General features: G+C 39.7%; 1 protein-coding gene across 1 annotated transcript in view; it reads left to right on the plus strand.

Annotated features, from left to right (window-relative positions):
- LOC111870041 (E3 ubiquitin-protein ligase SMURF1) overlaps positions 1-22,376 on the plus strand; it is a 32,487-nt gene that overhangs the window by 5,475 nt on the left and 4,636 nt on the right. Inside the window, exons 5-12 of the mRNA XM_023861994.2 lie at positions 829-1,084; positions 4,553-4,735; positions 6,494-6,705; positions 10,571-10,826; positions 12,532-13,000; positions 15,477-15,695; positions 16,788-16,966; positions 19,875-20,012. Coding sequence (XP_023717762.1) covers positions 829-1,084; positions 4,553-4,735; positions 6,494-6,705; positions 10,571-10,826; positions 12,532-13,000; positions 15,477-15,695; positions 16,788-16,966; positions 19,875-20,012 — 1,912 coding nt within the window. The remainder of the gene's footprint in view (positions 1-828; positions 1,085-4,552; positions 4,736-6,493; positions 6,706-10,570; positions 10,827-12,531; positions 13,001-15,476; positions 15,696-16,787; positions 16,967-19,874; positions 20,013-22,376) is intronic.

Raw genomic sequence — 22,376 nt, forward strand, 5'->3', positions numbered from 1 at the left:
TGTACTATGTTTATGGAAAGGCAGAAAATATGTTCTATATATTCTGCATATTCTGTAGCAGAGTTGAAAAGCAATGACAGTAGAGCCATATCCTTAATTCATACTTTTGTGAAAAGCAAATGCATCAGACAAATGTTTACCTGTTTAGACTTTATTCTTGGTTTCTTGATGACTTTCTAACCAGCTCACTTCGTATAGTGACTAGGCTACAGGCTGGATGATCAAAGAAGCAGGATTTGATTCCCAGAAAGGGGCAGGAGAGCTTACACTTCTCTGTAACTTCCAGACCAGCTCTGGGGTCTATTCAGCCTTCAGTATATATTTGGTAGTGGGAGTTGTTTTACATGCGTAGTGTATCGGGCATGAAGCTCTGTCTAGTGCTGAGGTTAAGAATGGTAGAGCTATACCTCCATTCTCCATATGACTTCATGGCACAATGCATAGTTGATTAAGCCCAGGAATAGCTTTACCTTTACTTTTACCACTTATTTTGACTGCCCTACATTTGATAAAGAGTCTCACCCACTATTCTTTGTGTTCAGGTCAAAATTAAATACGATCTGGGATCTTCTAAACAGTAGTTAATGGTGGGCAGAGGGATTAATTGCTATCTGGAATTAATCTTGAATGAAAAATGAACTTGCAGCAATCGGTTTATGAATTAATGCATGTGGTTGGGTAATTGATCCTGTTTTAGATCCTCTGTGTGGTGATAGTTTATTATATATCAGTTTTGATTCGTTCATACCAACATTACAATCAGAAGGTGATATAAGGATACATGACATGGTTCCTTGCAGTTACTTATTTTTGTGCTTCTGTATATAGATCAGCGGTTGGATCTGTGCAAAGCAAGTTCAGATGACCCTGAACCAGTGAAGGGTCAGATTGTGGTGTCACTGCTGTCGCGGGATGGACATGGAGGCATGGCTGGAGGAGGTCATAATGCTGTGGTGGATCCACTGGGTGATCTTAGTTGCCCTGAGGATCTGCCAGAGGGCTGGGAAGAACGAAGGACTCCTGCTGGACGGTTGTACTATGTAAACCATCATACACGAACCACACAATGGGTTAGACCCAATAGGTGAGTATTTATATATCCAAGTATTGTACATTGCTTTAATTCATTGAAAATCCAGTATATAAATGAAATAGTAAAGATGATGAGCTCATTTACAAGATATATTATATATAGACAGCTTCATTATAAAAGAAAATATTGTGGTTGCACTGCGAACTTCTTCTTTACTGTCCACTTTGTTGTGTAACACAGTACAAATTGTATATTTCTGCATTTCCATATTAGAAGACACTTGGTCTTCGTGTTATGGAAAGTAAGGGAGGTACATTATACTGAGTATCCGGAGCACAGTCTGATAGGACATTAATTTTACCGTCAGCAACTTCCTGCAAAAGCTCTGCACCACTTGTCAAGAAAAATGTCGCTGTGCAGTCAGAACTGCTAGCACATATTGTTTACTTCTTTCTTCAAATATTAATCAAATATACGTGGTGCAATCCAAAAGTTCCCGAAATATATTAATAAAAACTATTACATCTTACCTAGATCTTATTCTGCACCATCACCTTCAAAAGCGCATACACCAATCTCAGCGTTTCTGCCACTTTTCAAATTCATCCTGGAAGTCTCTCTTTGTTAGGGTGTTTAGTACCATCTGCATTTCCGCTTGAATTTCCTCAACTGTATCAAATCTTTGCCCCTTCAACTTTATTTTCATCTTGGAGAAGAGAAAGAAGTTTGCATGGAGCTAAGTCTGGCGAGTACGGTGGGAGGGGAACAACTGCCATCTTGTTTTTAGCCAAAAATTCCTGCACAATGTAAGCCGTATGCGGTCGTGCGTTGTCATGGTGGAGTACCCAGTCGTTCGTGCGTCACTTCTCTCGACGTTTTCTCCTCATATTCTCCTCTCCTTAAAACATTGCGATGGAACTCTTTATTGACTGTCTGACCAGGAGGGACGAACTCCTTGTGAACAATCCCATCAATGTCAAAAAAACAGATCAACATGGACTTAATGTTGCTCTTGACTTGTTGAGCTTTTTTTGGCCGAGGTGAAGAAGGGCTCTTCCATTGCGACGATTGCTGCTTGCGCTCAGGGTCGTAGCCATAAACCCAACTTTCGTCACCGGTGACAACCTTCAAAAGAAAGTTTGGATCCTCTTGAAGCTGTTGCTAAAGTTCCCTGCAGACTTCCAAGCGATGCTGCTTCTGTTCATTTTGCAGCAGTCGTGGCACAAACTTCGCCGCAATCCTCCTCATGTTCGGTTCCTCTGACAAAATTCATTGACATGTACCATAACTTAGGCCCAAGGTGTTACAGAGGTCTTGGATGGTCAGTCTATGATCTTGCAGAATCAGATCCCTGACTTTCGCGACATTTTCTGGTGTTTTTCCCGTTGACGGCCGTCTCGAACGATTGTCATCATCAGTCAATGTTCGGCTATTTTTAAAACGCTTATACCAGTTGTAAGTTTGTGTTTGGCCTAAACTGTTTTCACCAAAAGCTTGCTTCAACATTTGGTGCGTTTCTGCAGCAGTTTTCCCAAGTTTGAAACAAAACTTTATACAGACCCGGTACTCTCTCAGGTCAGCCATCGCAAAACCGCAGACTCACAGAAACACAACAATGGAAATATGTTCACCAACAAAAAACCCAACCACTCAACTCGACGCCGCATGCCACACTGATTCAAGAAGGATGTGTGAGGAGACACCTAGCGGTATTTCGATGTGCTCATAACCATTCGCGCAAAATTCAAATTTCGGAAACTTTTGGATTGCCCCACATAGTAATTAATATTGTACTCACCATCATAGAAGATGCCCAGAATGTCTGCCCTCTGCTGTGAGACATGTCTGAATTCTTTTAAACAGATTTCAGGAAACTTGTTGCAATTCACGTTGCTGAATGTTGTAAATTGCTTCACAGATATTCTGTTTTAGAGCCTCCAGGTCATGTGGATTGTCGGCATACACAATGCTTTTGAGTTTTCCCCACAAATAAAAATCACAGGTGTTTAGATCTGGGGATCTAGGGGGCCACAAACCCTTTCTAATAATTCTGTCCTCCTCCGATTAGTTTTGTACACACGCTGCGTAATGCTGTGATGGTTTCGTTAGTTGTGTGGAGTTGTGCCATTTTGTGTAAAATAACCGAATCTTCCTTCTGCAGGTGCAAAATCAGCAAAAAATGTATCTATATGTATTGTTAAGTTCAAGTTTTTCCTCAATCAGAACACTCTTTCTTTTTAATGGCTTCGTGTCAATTAAAATACTGTTGGTTCAAACTTTCTTCACTAATAAGGAAATAGTATCTTGGTTCAAACTTTCGTCACTAATAAGGAAATAGTATCTCAAGATGGACATGTTGTTTCATGAAATTTACGGCAAAATTTTCTCCTGCACGATTTGTATGAGTTTTTTTTTTTTTCACGTAGCAATCATAAATGAACTTTTTTCTAAATTGTATCTCACACAAGCGACAAGGACACAAAACAGAGCACTATACAGTGAAGCTTCTGTAACACTGACGGGCTCACTGATCGGGTGGTTACTGAATGAATGACCTTCAGTTTGCTGGCTGCTCCCAAAATGTGTGCCAAGACCATGTACTGAGGATCTCTGTGAACGTTTGGACATTTGATAAGTCTGCACAATGAACACGGAGTATCAAAACATTAGAAAGGATGTGAAAGTAGAAACATGACAAAAATATTATGCATTGATGACAGTATTGGATATAATACTGCCACATGTTAGTGACTAGATATAGGGTGTGAATTGGTAATTGGATTTGTTGAGCACTTGTAACCTGTAACTGCAGGTAACTATAACAGTTTCATGGATCTATACATTCTGCAAATTACTACTCCAAGCCTTAAGGCTTCTCTGTCTTCACCAGGCATTGCTAGGTAATGGCTCCCTGCAGTGAGTATTTTTCTACTTCTGTACCCACATCCTTGTTGGGTGATGACTGGCTCAGAGCTAACTCATGACCTCCTAGACATGACTGTCAACTCTGCCTTATCCGTTTGTGCTTGTTATATAGCCTTGGGACAGACCACATAGGAAACCGTTTCCCACAGATCCTCTGTTCTTACATTTTGAGTCTCCAACAATTCCTACATTTTTGTTGTGAAAATGTGTTTTGGTTGCAGTTGCCTAGAAATGGCTGTCTCTTCTGGCTTGCATGTCACAGTATTAAGCATATTAAATTGATGTTGAGGATGAGATCTTTGTTTAATTGCCTTGAGACATATCCAGGGCCTGATTCTGTGGTGATAAAAGATTTTTTTGAGCAGCTGATTAAGTATTGTATATCTGTGAAGAATTGTACACTTCACCATTTTGGTGACTATATCTGTTTTGTTGATTTTATAGTAGATATGTATTTAAACTTTTTTTCTTGTGTTTTTTAATTTTGACGAAGAGTAGCATTAGAATGCTGTTATGTGATTGTTTCCTGGCTTATTTTTATATTACTTGTCTTTTTTCAGATAACATTTTTAATCAGTGATGTTTTCATTTCAGGCCACATTACAATGGAATTATCCCAACGCACAACTCACCCTCAGGTTCAGGATTATCCAGCACTGGTGAGCAGAATATCTGTGTTTCTCCAGATGTGAGCGTAGTGATCAACCAAACCACAAGGGATGCATTGCGTAGCAGTAACAACAATAATAACAACAATAATAGCAGTAGCAGTGCAAGGTAAGAGTTTTGATGTACGTGTCTAAATGTTAAGTATGGAACTTGAAGTTATGCAACAGTCATTAAAGACAGGAAACTGGCGGTGTTCCCACATATTCTTATTAAAATGTTGACCAGAGGCAAAACTGTTCTAACTGATGATGAGTAAATACCTGGTACCTTGGAATTTCATCAGAAATCCCATCCAGATGCCATCTGTCATAATCCCACACATTTAATTTGATGGTAATTATTCAAATCAGTCAGTTTATTGGTCAGCATTTTCTCACAGATTGCTCTTGCTTCATTGTTACAGAACATTGTTTGAATATTGTCACTTTTTTTTTTATTTAAACTTTGATAGTAGCAAGGGTGAAGAAAACCAAGTACAGTTTGATGTATTATAACGAAAAGGCTCCGCAGAATCATAATATAAAAATAGATGATAAATTTGAAAATGTGGCAAAGTCCAGGTATTCAAAAATGACCATTAACTGATCAAAATTCCATCTACAATTAAATTTATAGCATTTTTTTTATTTATTTCATTCTGGTCCATCACACGAACAACTAACTAACAGTGGTAACAACACAGCTAGCCACGAACAAACCCTGGACAACATTAAGAGCTTCCTTATCAAGATAGACAGCGGCACAAAATCTGCCCCATACAAGAAGGATAATAGGAGTACGGACACGAACCTACATGTTTTATAAAATTTTAACTATTGACAATAAGTTTTTAAACAACATCTAGAAAACTTTTTTAAAAAACTTTACGATACCAGGAAGCAGCTGCAATTGTGAAATGTTCGAATTTATGCGTACTGTGCATTACAGGACCTGTGTATGTAATTAAATCAAAACACCTGTTGTGATAGTAGTTTCCAGCTTGTAATGATGTTCCCTCTGAAGATGGTCCATAAGGACCGAAACATATAAGGGTTGATAGGTTTTCACGTAGTAAAACTTATATGTCACATTGGACGGAGTGATTTGTATTTGTAAATTAATATCAGTATAAATTCAGAGAATGTTCACTACCAGGCTGTTCAGAATCATTTGTGTTCTGGTCTGCTGTCTAAAAATATAAGATCAAAACATAACAAAACTAAAATTTCTTGGTTACATGGTTCTTTTTACGTATAACTTTTATATTTGGTATAGAGTGCCATGGATAAACTGTTATTATTCAGTCAGTAACTACACATACTGTAACTGATCGCATGTAACAGAGTCCTTGAGAAGATAATAGTCACTCAGCTAGGCAAGTAATATCCTATCTTTATGCAACCCAAATGTTCATTAACATATTGATCAGTGGTTATCATTACATACTCAGTACGGACAGTGGTCCCCATGTCCGTTAATTTTGATTTCCTAGACCAGAACCGCTATATCCTTGAAACAGCTCCTCAGTTATCCTCACAAAGCTGAGTGGACCCTGTTCCAGACCCACTACTTCTCAGAAAATCTGGTAGCTCTGCGAATCGAACCCAGACCTCTGGATCTGTAGCCACGAACGCTGAGCACTAGGCAATGGAGGCGGTCGAAACTACAGATACCAGGTGCGAAGATGATGAGATCTTGTACCTCACCACTTCCCCCATTTATTGCATAGTATTACAGTGACAGTGACTGGCTTCCTTCTTTCATACTTGTGATATTTTATGGTGGTTTTTAGGTGCGTGTATAGTTTTATCTTTTCACCAAATATAAATGACTATAATAAAGTGGGCCTGTTCATTTTTAAATAATCACATTCTCTATTTACAACAGAGAGCAACGTGAACAGAGGCGCAATATGCGGATTCCAGATGAACTTCAGAATGGTAGTAATCGCCGAGACAGTGCAGGAAGTCAGATGTCTGCATCAAGACGACGTGCATCAAGACAGCAGCGAAATTCACAGCACCAGCAGCAGAACGGAAGCAGCTCCACTGGTCGTGTCCATCAGCCTAGCCAGCCCGGTGACCTGCCTCCTGGTTATGGTGAGACATGAACTGGATATAATTCTCCACTGCATACATATTTGTGTCAAGCAGGGTATTAACCGTATACATTAAGCGGCCTCCGTAGTCTAGGGGTAACGTTCCCACCTCATGACTCAAGGTACGCGGGTTCAAACCCGGCGGAGGTCGTGGAATTTTTAAGAGCAGAAAAATTCAGGGAACAAGTCCTCTGGGAGGGCCTTTAAGCTGTGGGTCCCGTGTCGTAGCTTTACAGCACGTAAAAGAACCTCATGTCCCAAGGGGACCACTGAGCCAAATTGATCAGACATTTCCTGCCCAACAGTAGTCTCTAACGCCTCTGATAGATGGGGAAGCATCGAGAGATACCGCTGAGCCAGTAGAGGCCGAACTCGCTGGCTGAGTCGGGACTGATGACACGCACCAGTATCGGTAGGGTATAGAGACTGGTATAATATCACAGAGGGGACGTACAATAGACCACTGGTCACGGTGCATGGGGAAACCCACCCCTCCAATAATAATAATAACAACAACCATATACATTGGCCAGAAATTAGATGTATATTCTGGCCTTGTGTCATAAAATGGGCCAGTATGTATCCTTGGCCATTGAAAAGGAATTGGAACAAACATTGGACAGTAGAAGTGCAGTTTAATATATAACATAGTGTGACATGATGCCTGAAAGCCACAGTTTCTTCTGGGCCAGGCTTCACTAGCACATTCCCATGGCAACACAGAATAGATTATTATTGCACAATAGGTTTGGGGAACATGCATTACTATGGTAACGAATACACAGAATAACTGGTGTTCTGTCTGCGGTCTGCACCAGGTAATGAAAGGACATGCAATTGATTTGCACGCGTCAGTTGTACTGAGAAGTGGAAGACTAGAGACCAGTCTGAGAACCAGAAGAAATACAGCAAGAGATCCCTTATCAGGACGGAGTTCATTGTGTGAACTGTTATAATTAACTGTAATAAAGATGCCCAATAAATCCAATGATCAAATCTAGAACCCATAATTATTAGTCATGTGACCCCTTATATGTGACAGTGGTATAGTAGAATACTTTGAATAACCTCTTCTGATGCGTGGTATTCATATCGTCACTTTTAGGTAGTACCACCATTAAGTTGGTCATTATCCATTGCCTGGAGTATGCTTAATATTGTGACATGTTGTGCAACGGAGAACCCCTCCCTACCCAACAGCAACGTGGCAACTCCGGCCACAGTGACGTGGCGGATGAGTCAGCGCGCCCCTCCCCCCCCTCCGCACGGTAACATAACGTGCAACACGCAGTGACGTAAGACAGCGTGAGGTAACAGCGTTGCTACGTAACAGGCCCACACAGCCCCTATATAAGATAGCTGCGCTGCCTGCGAAGAGAGTAGTTGAAATGTGGCCATCGCCGAGTTCAGTAGTAGTCGAGCCAGTGTGTTATCAAGAGTTCTCAAGGCAGCAGCCTGCGAGTTGTGTTGGAATATAGCAGCCATCGCGGAAAGAAGAACCAGACGTGTGTGTAACTGTGTAATTGGGAGTGTGTGAGACAGAGAGACTTGTATAGCTCCCGTACTGTGAATACGGGTAGCCTACTGAAGATAGAGTGAACTGATTTGCAAATAGGGTTATAAATCGTGAAACCCCGCAACAGTGTTAACAGATTATTGCGATTAGGGTTATAAAGTGTGAAACCCCGCAACTGTGTGATAAGTAATTGTAGCCGTTACTTGTAGGTTGTTGAATAAACCAGTTAACAATCCGAACGGCGTCTTCAGTAATGGTACACGTTACAATATATATTGTGTAAGGAGTTGGCTTTGCGTCTGTGTTTGTTATAATTGTCATTATACAGACAGTTATACTGTTTTCTTTTATTATTATTGTATACATAGGACACTGCTCAGAATGAAACCCACAGTCTTCTGGTTTCTTCCCAGCTTTATCATATTGCCTTGATATCAGTTAGGACCTGGCTGAAATATCTTATTTTCAGTTCTCTTTCCTTCAAAATTTAATTATAAAGAGTAGTTGCTCTTTCCTTTCTTTTAATATTGTCAGACCATTGTAATCATTTTTCTTCATCTGTAGTAACAAATTGTGGATTTTAGTTTCTTCTCTGCAAATTTAATTTACTGTTCTATCCTATCTTGGTTCTCCTTCAGTTAAAAGTAAAGGTATCCCTGTAACAGGCCGTGAGGGCCCATAGGGTTGTGAGACGTTGAGGGTCCCACATTACCTTGACAATCGGCTGAAAGATGGTGGTAAGGTTGTCAGCCTTACATGCCGGCCGCACTTCACTCCCCAGGAAAATTATTTAATTAATTCCTGGTACTCATTTCTGTTAGAGGCTGAGTAAACCCCAGGGCCTAGTGCGGCCGGAAGGATTAGGTCAATTGAAAAAATCCAATGACCTCATCGGGACTTGAACCTTCAGTACTTCTCAGAAATTACATGTCCATATCATGGCTTCTGATTTTCTTTCTCTTCATAAGTCTTCATGTTTGGCATTAAATTCTATAATCGATTTATAATTTCCACGTCATTTGTTAAAGGTTGTCTTCACGTTCTGTGGAATAGTGACCACAAGAGTACAGTGTTTGAATTATGAACAGTTGAAATAGGAGAGAGAACAAAAGGGATATTTTTTGTCTGATTTCTCATATGATTTTACTCAGTTTAATTATGGACATACAGCTCTTATTCCCAAAGGAACTAAGTGAATTTGTTACCTGAAAAATAATGAAAATTGGAGATATGACCATTGACAACTAAGGCAATGAAATGTAAATTGTTTTGTGTTGTTTTGGAATGTCTCGCATCCATAATATCCATATCTGTAATATATTTCATAGAATATAGAGATATTTTGTATTTTCTGTTGATCTCTCCATTCATTTTTGCTTCTGAATTTGTTTCTTTTTCCAAATAATAAGTTTGTTCACCTGATTGACTATCATGCCATTAACTTTTATTCTGAAGCTTGTACGAGGGGGGACCCAAAAATAACTGGAAACGACCTGTTGCGCGCGCATGCTTTGTAGTTACGAGTTGTGCTGCTAGGTGGTGTTAGCTGGGGGTCTCCCGCGACTGTTAGTGAGCTGGCGTCAGTCTGAGTTAAGTGGTTTGTCTGTGGTGCTCTGTTGTGTGCGTTCCTGTTTCAACCCTTTGGCGATTAGTGAGATGGCCGACCAGAAGGAACAAAGAGTGTGCGTGAAATTGATGAAGATCGTCGAAAGACCATTGACCAACTTTCTGAGGAAATGAACATCTCATGGAGCACGGTCCAGCGAATTTTAACCGAAGGTTTGCACATGAGACGGGTGTCTGCAAAATTTGTTCCTCGCTTGCTCGGAGATGACCAAAGAGAAAACCGCGTGAATGTTTGCCGCGACTTGAAGAGTGAAGTGCAGTTTTCCCTAACAGAAAGCAAAATTTCACGCACACTCTTTGTTCCTTCTGGTCGGCCATCTCACTAATCGCCAAAGGGTTGAAACAGGAACGCACACAACAGAGCACCACAGACAAACCACTTAACTCAGACTGACGCCAGCTCACTAACAGTCGCGGGAGACCCCCAGCTAACGCCACCTAGCAGCACAACTCGTAACTACAAAGCATGCGCGCGCAACAGGTCATTTCCGGTTATTTTTGGGTCCCCCTTCGTATGTGGTTTCTTAGGAATCCTCATAGTCACACACTTGTCTGTATTATTTTTGAGTCTGTATTCCTTTATAATGTGGTTCCATTGATTGAGTTTCTTATTTACCTTTACATCTTTCCGCCAGATCAATACACTATCTGCGTATGTATTAACACCTTCTTGAACATTCAACTCAAAAAGTTTAGCAGAATTATGTATCCTATTGTTGAACAGAATTACGCACAACACAACAGGGGCAAGTTTATTTCTACCACATCCCCAGTGGAGTGAGCACATGGCATGATCCCCGCATTCCTCGTGAGCTTTCAGTGGGCTCTAGTGACCTACTGGCTGAGCTTGGACCATTACCTCCTGGTTGGGAAATGCGTCAGACTGCTACTGGACGGATCTATTATGTGGACCACAACAATCGCACAACACAGTTCACGGATCCTAGACTCTCTGGTTCTGTCATATCCAGCCTCATGAAGTGAGTTAACTTTATTGATATGCCTGTATTACAGTCAGTTCCCACTAATTGACACCCTGCTAATTGATAATCAATCCATAGACACACTCACAATATGTCCGAGTACCCGAATGATTGTCGTTCCCCAGTCAATCAACGATTGCGAATGCATATGCACATTGGTGGTGTTTACAAGCTCAGTCATGTTGGCCAGCCATTCTGGTAGTGTGGTAGTGCGATCATATCAGTGTTCAGTCTTTTTTGTTATATTTTGCAATGTCTTGAATGAAATTAGTGAAATTATGGGCACTACAATGAAAAGCGGAACAAATATTAAAATTGAGCTTGTTAACCATTGAATTTCTAATTGATGACATTTCATGGAACAAGTTAAGATCAGTTAATGGGAAATGGCAGTATAATAAATTATTAATCTATGCCGGTAAATAAATTAAGTCCGACATTCAAGCATTTCAATTTGTAGATGTGTTTGTTTGAAGACTTTATTGATGTCTGTTCTTGTAGGTTACACTATTGTTATGCTCTCCAACAATGCATGCATACCTCCCACTCTCCCCCACATGTGCATGCTGCAGATTACCAGCGTCGGAAACAAAAAAAAACACACACACTGTGATTTTAGTCCTCAAGCAAACTATACCAACCGAGTGACCCCTGCTTTGCGAAGTTAGTGCGAAGTTTTTCGGATAGAGGGTGTTGCGTGGTCAGCACAGCGAATCCCCATGGCCGTTAATTTCGGTTTTTTAGACCAGAGCCGCTATTTCCTTGAAATAGCTCCTCAATTATCATGACGAGGCTGAGTGGACCCCGTTGCAGACCCACTACTTCTCAGAAAAAATCTGGTAGCGCCGGGAATTGAACCAAGAGCTCTGGATCTATAGCCAGGAACTCTTGACCACTAGACCACAGAGGTGTTTTCCAGCGTCTGAACATAACTCATTAACTTTCTTAAGCCTACTTTCCTTAGGGAAAGGAAGAGTGCTTATGAAGTCACCATGTTGTGTGTGTGTCTTATTCTTTGCCATCAACTTCTGAACCAGAGGATTGATTTTTGTGGACTACTGTATGGAAAATATGCCACTAGAGGCCAACTAAACCCCATGACTCTTAAGTTCTTACAACATTTGGCATTAAAAACATGGTGGATGCATGGACTTCTAAGGTGGAACAACACTTGCACAGCTTAATATAGAGCCTTGGTGTTGTGAATAATGTTTCAGCCAATTTAACCACATTGTATTATAAACCCAAGAATTAAGCTCCTACTGGCATAGAGTGTACCTTGCAGTAGTTGTTGTTGACCTCTTTGTTTGAAAGTGCTTGGATAGTCATTGTTAGATTTTTGTTTATAGCATTTTTACTATTATAAAAGGAGTACAGGTTTTGTGGAAAATGATATTGAAGCCAAATAATAGAGAACTCTATTATCTGACATAGTCATAAAGTTATTTGTTCATTTAAAGTGATATCTTATTTTTAGTTTACATTTGAATCATTAAATTGTGTACTTTGTATGAAATGTAGAACAGAGTGTGACACATTTGATTTTGTTCTTAAAAGAAAATTAAGCTTGAAATATGTGTTCCTTTTATGGGGGGCGGGAAGTTAAAATTTAGCTGTTTATTAAGAAACGTGAGTCAAGTGACTTGACTTGCAAAACATGTGTTTGCATGTCCCTAACAGTGTGTACCTATATTTGTTTTAGGAAGCAGAACATACCTCCGTCTTCCTCTCTAGCAAGCCAAGTAGCTGTAGCAACAAGTAGTGCCACTATGTCACCATCACCACTGAACAATGGCAATGTCCGTGTAGACCCTGTAGGGAGTGAGAACTGTAGTTCTGGTTTAAGTTCTCCATGCAACAACAATCCATCTAGCTCTAGCCTTAGTTCAAGTTCCACTTCTACTGTACCTTCCCCCACCAATAACAATAGTGTCATGGACCAGTCTAATGGATGCACGGTGGCAGAAGGCTGCAGTGGAAACACTACTGTTGAGCTTGCTCCTGTTGTGAGAATGGGCGATCTTCCTAAAGATCTGTTAGACAGTGAAAGTCTCCCCAAGTACAAACGTGACCTGGTGGCTAAGCAGAAGGCTTTGAGAGCAGAGCTGCAAGCTTTGCAACTTCAGAGTGGCCACTGCCGCCTGGAAGTGTCCCGCACAGAGATATTTGAGGTGAGCCTACATAAAATATTCTTCACAGTAGTGATTTTGTTTTGTACACTATTTTGCTAAATTCATCAGATAGTCTGTCTTACACAGAGAGTTTCACTGTGGAGTGATTCAACCTATACATTTATGAGGACAGGTGTTAAACACAAACTGTGGTTTGAAACAAATACTGTATCTACTTGAATGTGAGATAACAAACTTGTATTCAGTATTATTAAGGCCAAACACTGTGTCAAAGTACTGTCCTCCAGTGAAGAGAAGGCAGGGTGAGTGATGAGAAGAACTGATTGACCTTGACCGCTGTTGTTCATGTAGTGCCACATTGGGGCCTAGTGTAAAAGTGACAGTGTTAAGAGTTGTCCAGAAATCATGCGTGTTAATGTTTTCAGCTTGCACACTGCATGCAGGTGACCTTTGTTAATACTTGTAGCTTCTTTGCTGGAGGATAGTAAGATTTTGAGTCTGGTTGATGCTTCTTTATGTTTAAACTGACAGGGAGGTTAGGCTACTTAGTTTCAGAGGCCCTCATTCTTGTAAGATTTACTAATGTATTTAAATCTTCTCAGACTGTGAGCTGTGTCATTGTTGAGCTAAAAACCTGGCTTATTTTTGACATAGCTGATAGGTTCAGAAGATTTAGTGCCCTCACTCTTGTTACAAAAATGCGTCAAAGTGTGCAATCCACAAAGGTTCCCCAGTTTTTCATAATACAGAATATGAAATTTAGTTTTCAATTATATAGTTAAAAGATATGTTGGATATACCAGATGTGAAAGTGGCATGAGAATGCAGCCTCCATACGTCACTCACTATTTGGTGACTGCATCACAAACAGCAAAAACAGCGTTTTTACCAGTTCAACTTAAAAGTCACAGAAAAATTTATAAAATTTAATTTTTTGTATCATTTTTTATAGGTTGCATAGAATCATCTACTTCAATTTATATCTTTTTTAATGCTGATTATATTTTTCTTTTGTGTGTACAGTCTTGTATGTAAGTATTGTTTAAGGATAAACAGTTGCAAAAGGACTGTTATAACCAAATGTAGCTTAGAAGTTTGCATAACTTCTGTATGACTCTTGGTAATTATATTCATGCACATCACTGTAGTTGTTAAAGTGTCAGATTTTATATTCATGACATTGTGATGATGATGTATGTATGTATTGATATTGACCAATCACATTGTAATAGTAGTTTCTGCCTGTATTGACCTATCCTTCTGAAGATGGTCTCTCAGAGTGAAACATGTCAAGGATGAAAGGTTAAAAAGGAGAGGGAAGAAAAACATTTATCAGTCACACTGGACAGAGATGATAACCCCTTTATAGGTAATTTTATTTGATGGGTGCACTGATAAAGAGTGGGTTATACTCACCCTTTCATGGTGATCATTTCCAGTCTGTTGCAAGTCCATCTTCATGGATAGACTGCTGACAGTCCCACATTTCAGATGAAATGTAGTAGTTTGCTTAATGGGACTTTTAAATAATCTTATGCTATCATAAAATGAAGTCCCCAAGTGTCAAAATCTTAAAGTTAGCTATAGCTGTATAGTCACATAGGACATGTGGAGCTATTTTACCTTTGTCCAGACACCTTTCATGTGTGGGTTTATTTATTAATTCTAACTTTGAAGTGTGTCCTTTCAGGTGACTGCATTCTGTAAGTATTCCTGTCATCCATCTCATCTGGTTCATGTTCAATTCTAATAGTTTCAAAGTCCTTTTTGTAGAAGATCCTTGAAGGAAACCTTTTGCATGTTTGTTTTCTGTTACGAACTCCCAATGTTTTTATGGGCTTTATTTATCCACTTCCTAGTGGCCTCTTTGACAACTACTGCTAAGATAACACGTGCCATTTTAGGCTCCATTAATGGGCATTCAATCCTATTCTTGCCATCTTCTTGACAGATTTAGGCCGCACCATAGCTCAAGTGGTTAGTCGCTGGCTTCCCACTTGACCAGACCTTGGTTTGAACCCGGGTCTGGTCAAGTGGGATTTGTGGTAGACAAAGTGGCACTGGGGCAGGTTTTCTCCGAGTACTTCGGTTTCCCCTGTCAATCTTCATTCCACCAATTGCTCCACAATCACCCTCACCTATCATCTGGGGCTGGTACAGTAGGCCAGAAGTGGCCACAGTACAAGGGACTTAGTCCCACCCCACTATCAATAAAAAAATATTGACAGATTTATTTTGACTCAGTTCTCCTGTGACTGAGAACTGATATCAGTTGAACTCTCATTAGTTCAGTCATTTTCCCAGGGGACTGGTAAGTAATTACATTACACATGTAATATGTGGTTTGGTATTTAATAGGCAGCAAGCAAGCTAACTGCTGGTTAAACTGTTATCTCAGAAGTACCACAAGGAATGAGGGTTTTTTTTATTGCTAGTGGGGTGGGATTAAGTCCCTTTTACTGCAACCACTTCTGGAAGGAATGAGGTATCTATTAAATAGCCTTCTGATTGACAGGAATCCTACCGATTAGTAATGAAGATGCGGCCAAAGGATATGCGGAAGCGACTGATGGTAAAATTCCGTGGAGAAGAAGGGCTCGACTATGGAGGTGTGGCAAGAGAGTGGTTGTTTTTACTGAGTCATGAAATGCTGAACCCACAATATGGCCTGTTTCAATACTCCCGTGAGGACAATTATACCCTTCAAATCAACCCAGACAGTAGCATCAACCCTGTGAGTTGACTTTCTTTGGCTTGCCATTATGCATTTTCAGCAGCAGTGCTTATTGATAATGCCATTTGGCAGATATCAGGAAAGAAGTGTTTAGAGTACTATAGTGTAGTGCATCATCTTAATATAACTTAAAATAACTTAATAACTAGCTTATTGCGAGAACCATGCTGTATGGGATTTTCATTTGTACTTGGAATACATAAAAAGGACTTTTTGATGAATTAAAATATGTGTGTGACCTACCTGTTTGCATTTTTAATTCATATTTGTCTTAAGCAAGCTTTCATTAGAATCGGCTCTTTTTGTTTAAGAATATGCTGTTAGGGAAGTCCAAGGAATGAGGTGAGTTATCGAACGAATGACTTGAAGTATATTTTCTGTTCTTTTAGTAAATACACATTACATAATACTTTTACAGTATATAGTTTCTGCAGGTGATATAGCATTGTTGAATAAACTAAGAAACAAACAGTAAGAACATACGTAATTAACGAACAAACACCATGGAGCTGAGTCGTCCTTGATAAGCGTCTAGTCGCTCAGCTACTCAAGAATTTCCCAACCAGCCAGAAGGTTCATTACCATGTTCCTAAGAGCCCTCCACTGGTCCATATCCTGAGCTGGATCAGTCCAGTCCATAACACCCCAGCCTATCTCTATATAAGATCCATTTTATTATTATCCTCCCACCCACATCTAGGTCTTCCTGGTGGTTTCTCTCCTTCCGGCTTTCCAACCAAAATCCTATATGCATTCGTCTTGTTCCCCATTCATCCTACATGCCCTGCCTATCTCACCCTCTTTGACTTGATTATTGTAATTATATTAATTATAATTGTAATTATATTGTACAAGTTATGAAGCTTCTTATTATGCAGTTTTCTGTGCCCTTCTGTCCCCTTATCCCTCTTTGGCCCAAACATTCTCCTCAGCACCCTGTTCTCAAATACCCTCAGCGTGTGTTCCGCCCTTAATATCAGAGACCAAGTTTTACGTCCATAGAAAAACAAGAACATACCAAATTTATATTTTTTAAATGATAAATCATCATAACAATTAAATACAAATTCAGATTTATGTTTCCTGTTATAGGAGCATCTGTCTTACTTTCACTTTGTGGGGCGTATCATTGGCATCGCAGTGTTCCATGGTCATTATATAGATGGGGGCTTCACCACTCCCTTCTACAAAATGCTGCTCAACAAACCTATCACTCTGGATGACATCGAAGGTGTTGATCCTGAGCTGCACCGTAGCCTAACATGGATGCTGTAAGTGTTTCAGTGATGTGAATGGAGTCTTTATATTAAAACTCTTCCTATGAAATTAGTAGTGGATATTAAGTGTTAAAGAATGATGTCTGTTCCTCCTTTTATTAGTAGCCATGAATTATATGAGGTAGTACCTGTAAAATATTTTATATTGTGTGTGACTTATAGATGGATTTTGGATTGAATGATTGGATTTATTGACGCCTTATACACTCCACTCAGAACTACAGGCAATTACAGCTTTATTGCAGTTCCCACACTTTACAGGTCACTGTTACACACACTAGTGTCCTCAGTCTGTCACACTCTGCACTAGTTATATCCTGGAAACAGAATCATAACAGTCTCACTGTCGCTTCAAATCACACATGCTGAGCCTAATTCCTTTCTTTCCATCTCTTCTTAGTTCTGACAACTGTCAACTCAGGAGACTCTCAGTTCCCTGTTGCAGCTGCCAACTGAATTATAATTCTAGCTGTGTAAGATCCTCGTTATATAGCCTTGGGGTGGTCCCCGCCGAAAACCCCTCTTCCTCTATTGTTGCATGTTGGTTCACTGCTGCAGAGATGTGTTTACTGCACTGTTGGGTAGCAATGAGCATGGTGCTGACTACAGAAAACACTGCACTTCTATCGTTACGCACATTAGCTTCTGCGGGAATGTGTTTACTGAGCTGTTGCCTAGCAGTGAACTATTCCGGCTGTCAGGCACCATGTCACAATATTAAGATTTATGTAATTTGTTTTGCAAGTACAGTTCTTCCTACTGGAATAACGCATACCATCAGACAGGAAGAATCTTGAAACTTTTGTAATTAAAATTATGTTGAAATAATACAGTTTTTGTGGCATACTGGGAAACTTCTGGCTTCCATAAATCCAATTTTATGGTCATGTTTTGAGGTAGGCCTTTGTAAAATATATTTTGCTGCATTCAAGTTGCTTTGAAATCACAGTTACTTCAGTTAATTGCTTATATATTGAACTTCAGACAACCTGTCTGCTACATTGTACTTAATCTTTAACGTACGGACTTTTAAATTGCGGGAGCCCCCTGCGGCCGGTATTTAAATCACCCTGATTAATTAAATTTGCAAACCGTCGGAAAAAAATCCATATTTTTCGTTCTATGCAACATAGAAATAAAAACTAAAAACAACCTGAAAGACAATAAATTTTTCTACATGTACACAGAAGAGCAATTTTTACAATTGAAAATTAACTGTGATTATTTAGTCATGAATTGCAAAATATAATCTTTATTATATATGTCATGAAATTCCAAAGGACTTACCCATTGTTTATTCTTCAGCCTTGAATCATGGTGATATTGTAAATATAAACACACTATATACTCGTACAATAATATTTTGTTCAGACTGTACGCGAGTTTGAACTGCGTCACTTCACAGTTTACGATAACTCACACTCGATGCGCGTGTACTACTTGTCGAAGCAGTTCAACATTCTCGAAGCAGCTGAACCCACACAGCGCAACGTGACACTTTACGTGCTTCTGCGCTTCTTATTCTGAGAACAAATATGTCTTAGTTTCCCTTTGGTTGGCCAGTGTTGTGAATGTTTCACCTCCAGTCGACTCAGTTGGGCCCCCTGATAAATTTGGCCCTCCCCCGAGAAACGCCACTGACCGTGATATTCGGGTTGTGCGATTGAAGAATCATCTTGGGGGAGGGGGGTTTCTAGCAAAATCGAATAAATTATGTTGATTGACGAAGCGACACTCACCCGTTGGTAATCTTCGCAAAATAGTGATGCAAAGTAAGTATAATACTAGTCGAAAAGAGTGCCAGTCCGACAAATACTGAAAGTCGCAGTAGCGAAGATGCCTTTAAAGTAATACTGGCTCAGTGGGTTTATACCTCTTCCAAGACGCAAAATAAAAATGATATATAAAGAAATATATGACAATCCGACACTGACTTCCTGACTGATAATACACCACTGAAAACCAATCCTTGAATGCGTCAGACTTCCTTGAAGGCTTTGCAGGCGCTCTTATGCAAGCACTGATAAATATTTCCTCATCAGTTCTCGAAACAAAGCTGGGCTATATTTGGCTGAGCAGGTCATAAACAGTCATATCTAAACGTAAATAGTATCGAAACCAATACAGTGATAAATAATTTCTTTGTTCAGAGCTAAGGAATGTAGCACTGACATGACCTCACGTAGGTTTGTTTTAGTTTCCAACCCAAGGTCAAACTGCCAGCACTCCCAAAGAGAGCATGTGTCCTGCGACGTGTACACAGGTCATTTGGCCAACTCCTGTTACTGCTTGCGACGTGTATACGTGACATTCGGCCGTTAAAGGTTAAGCACATACAGTGAAACTCCCATTTAACAGTTATTTGAGAATCGCTAGATTTTAACACTAAATTGAGGAAGATCTTAAATGGAGGTAATTTAAAAGTGAAATTATTGATTTTTTTCCTTGACATTACAGCCCCAGTGGGCCTAGGCCTACCTCCATGAATTTCTCCATTCATTTCGGTTTTTTTCTTGATCTTACACATTTGGTACGACTCCTTGGGCAGGTGATCAGCTCGTCGCGAGGCCTCTACCTGTACACAAACACAGAAAAACGCACACACACAAACTAAACATCCATGCCCTGAGTGGGATTTGAACCCACGATCCCAGTTTCCGAGCCAGCGAAGACAGTACATGCCTTAGACCGCTCGGCTACCGTGACCGACAATTATTGATTTAGATCATTAAAATTTAATTCTGAAAGAAATAAAACCTTAAATTGAGGAATATTAAATGAGGATTTTGACTGTACTTTGTCATTGTTCAATCCATATCATATTGTCACTAAAATGATGCAGTTTTTATTTTTGTTGTTAATGTTTGATTGTTTCATTATAATATTTGCACTGGTTGTATAGGGAGAACAACATTACAGGCGTCATTGACACAACATTCTCTGTAGAACACAACAGTTTTGGTGTATTGAGGGTACATGAACTGAAGCCTGGTGGTCGGGAGATAGTGGTTACAGAGGAAAACAAGAAAGAGTATGTCAAGTAAGTGGCCTAGATTAGTATGTGCAGTGTATAATGTAACCTTATGTATGCGGATCCACTAAAGTGGACATGATCTACGTATACTCTAACCTTGATTACCTGTACACAGATTAACCAGATTTGGGCTTATACATGTGCCTTTTTAGGAACCCTTATAACCTGTTAGGGGGCAAGTTCAATTTGACCAGTGCTTCCTACTGTCTGTAGGCACGAAACAACTCAAGAATGGTCAGATGGATTTTCATGAAAATTATGAAGAATTGTTGAACCATTTCAGTTTTACATTTGATCAGACAGTATTAACAGCAAGTTTGCATGAAGACCAGTATGTGTTTTTGTGTGTGTCTTGAATCTATATCATTGAATATTTATTGGAATGAAAAGTGTTTCAACTGAAAGTTGTAGAGAAACATTTTCTGTATGATTTATGGTTTTTGATATAATTTAATTTGGGTGCTGTGTATACATTTCTGAATTTCTATATTCAGCAATGGCCATAGTTTCCCAGTCACTGCTGAAACTTGGATTCTCCATGTTTCTTGATTATTCGTGTATCTTTTCTCTTCATTAGCATAGATAATTGGGAGTATATAATATGTAAGTAAATGTGTAATATGTAGTGACACATTTAAAAGGTACTTCATGGTTAGAAAAAAATAGGTAATATGTAGATAGATTATGAATGAATTTGTAGATATGGTAACTATATATAATCACATTAATTCATTGCCTGTCCACAGTGATTCCTCAGCTGTTACTTTAAAATAGAAGAGTATTGTTACTCTCATAAGGTTGTTATTTCAAACTCTGAACAAAAGTGAACATTAGAAAGGTTGTTTATTTCTCTAAAATATGTCAGCACAGAAACTTGTATGGATCTAAATTGAGTGGCAGTAATAGTGCACACACATCAGTAGTTTTTTTTTATTGCTAGTGGGGTGGGACTAAGTCCCTTGTACTGTGGTCACTTCTGGCCTATTGTACCAGCCCCAGATGATAGGTGAGGGTGATTGTGGAGCAATTGGTGGAATGAAGATTGGCAAGGGAAACTGAAGTACTCAGAGAAAACCTGCCCTAGTGCCACTTTGTCCACCACAAATCCCACTTTACCAGACATGGGATCGAATCCAGGCCACCGCGGTGGAAAGCCGGCACTAACCGCTTGAGCTATGGTGCGGCCAACACATCAGTAGTTAGATGACTGGCATATTGGTCCATATACCCTGCACCCTCTTGTACTATAGCATCACAGTTACAGTGTCCATCCTACAAAGCCTTTACCTAAATAATAAAAACCAATAAAATAAAATAAAAGAAGTAGTGTGAGGATTAATTTATTGTGGTATAATATACTCTGTGGCCTGTAGTCCGCAAGCAAACTATACCGACGGGGCAACTGCCACTTGTCTGTGAAGTTAATGCTAACTTTTGCGAATAGAAGATGTCACATGGTCAGCCCAACAGATCCCCATGGCCATTACTCTCAGTTTTCTAGACTGGATTGTGGTATAACTCTAATAAATTAATCCTGACAGTGTTTTGTGCTTTATTTTATCTGTTTTGTGTTGTGTGTACAGCCACTACGTACTGTGATGCCATATTGGTGTTACTGATGAAGGTGAGGTGTCTGTTAATGGTGGGATTTCCATATGAAGTTCATTAAAATATATGAATTGGTTCAAAATTTATTAGGAGGGAACTGACATGCATGACTTGCACTATAAACTTGATATGAGAATTTATGGAATTCCTAAAAATGTTCTGAACAGATACTCGTAATGGCCTACAGTAGTCAAAATATATGAGTACAAAACCCTCCCCAAACTTCCACGTAAAATAAGGAAAATGAGATTAATAGTGAAATTATAAATTGAACAATTTAAGGAATAAGAATTGAGCCTTAGTTGCTTAGTCAGCAAAGTGATGCGCTGCAGGCTAAATGACAGGGATTCAGTTTCTGTCAGTGGTAGGGTTTTTCTTGTCACCACTCTATGCAGGTCAACACTTTGGTCTGCCCAGCCTCTTGTCCCATGGATGTACAGTGGGGTACCCAAAAGAAACCAAACTATTTTTTTTTGTGGGCAGAGCTTTTGTAGTACCGCGTTTTGCCGCTATGAGCGCATAGAGCTAACATTCCTGAGTCGATAAGCCGACTACCGTTGCTTCAGAAGGTAAGGACTAGTTTTGGCAGAGTTTATAGTGACAACTGTTTTGTGTGATTGTTGTTTTTGCAATGGCTGATTTTCGTGAACAGCGTGCGGCGGTGAAATTCTGCTTTTTGCTCGGGAAAAGTGGAACAGAAACTCTTGAAATGTTAAAAATGGCGTACAAGGACAATGCTATGGGGGGAAACGCAAGTGTTTG

The sequence above is a fragment of the Cryptotermes secundus genome, unplaced genomic scaffold (genome assembly GCF_002891405.2).
Source record: "Cryptotermes secundus unplaced genomic scaffold, Csec_1.0 scaffold109, whole genome shotgun sequence".
In the NCBI taxonomy this organism is placed as follows: domain Eukaryota; kingdom Metazoa; phylum Arthropoda; class Insecta; order Blattodea; family Kalotermitidae; genus Cryptotermes; species Cryptotermes secundus.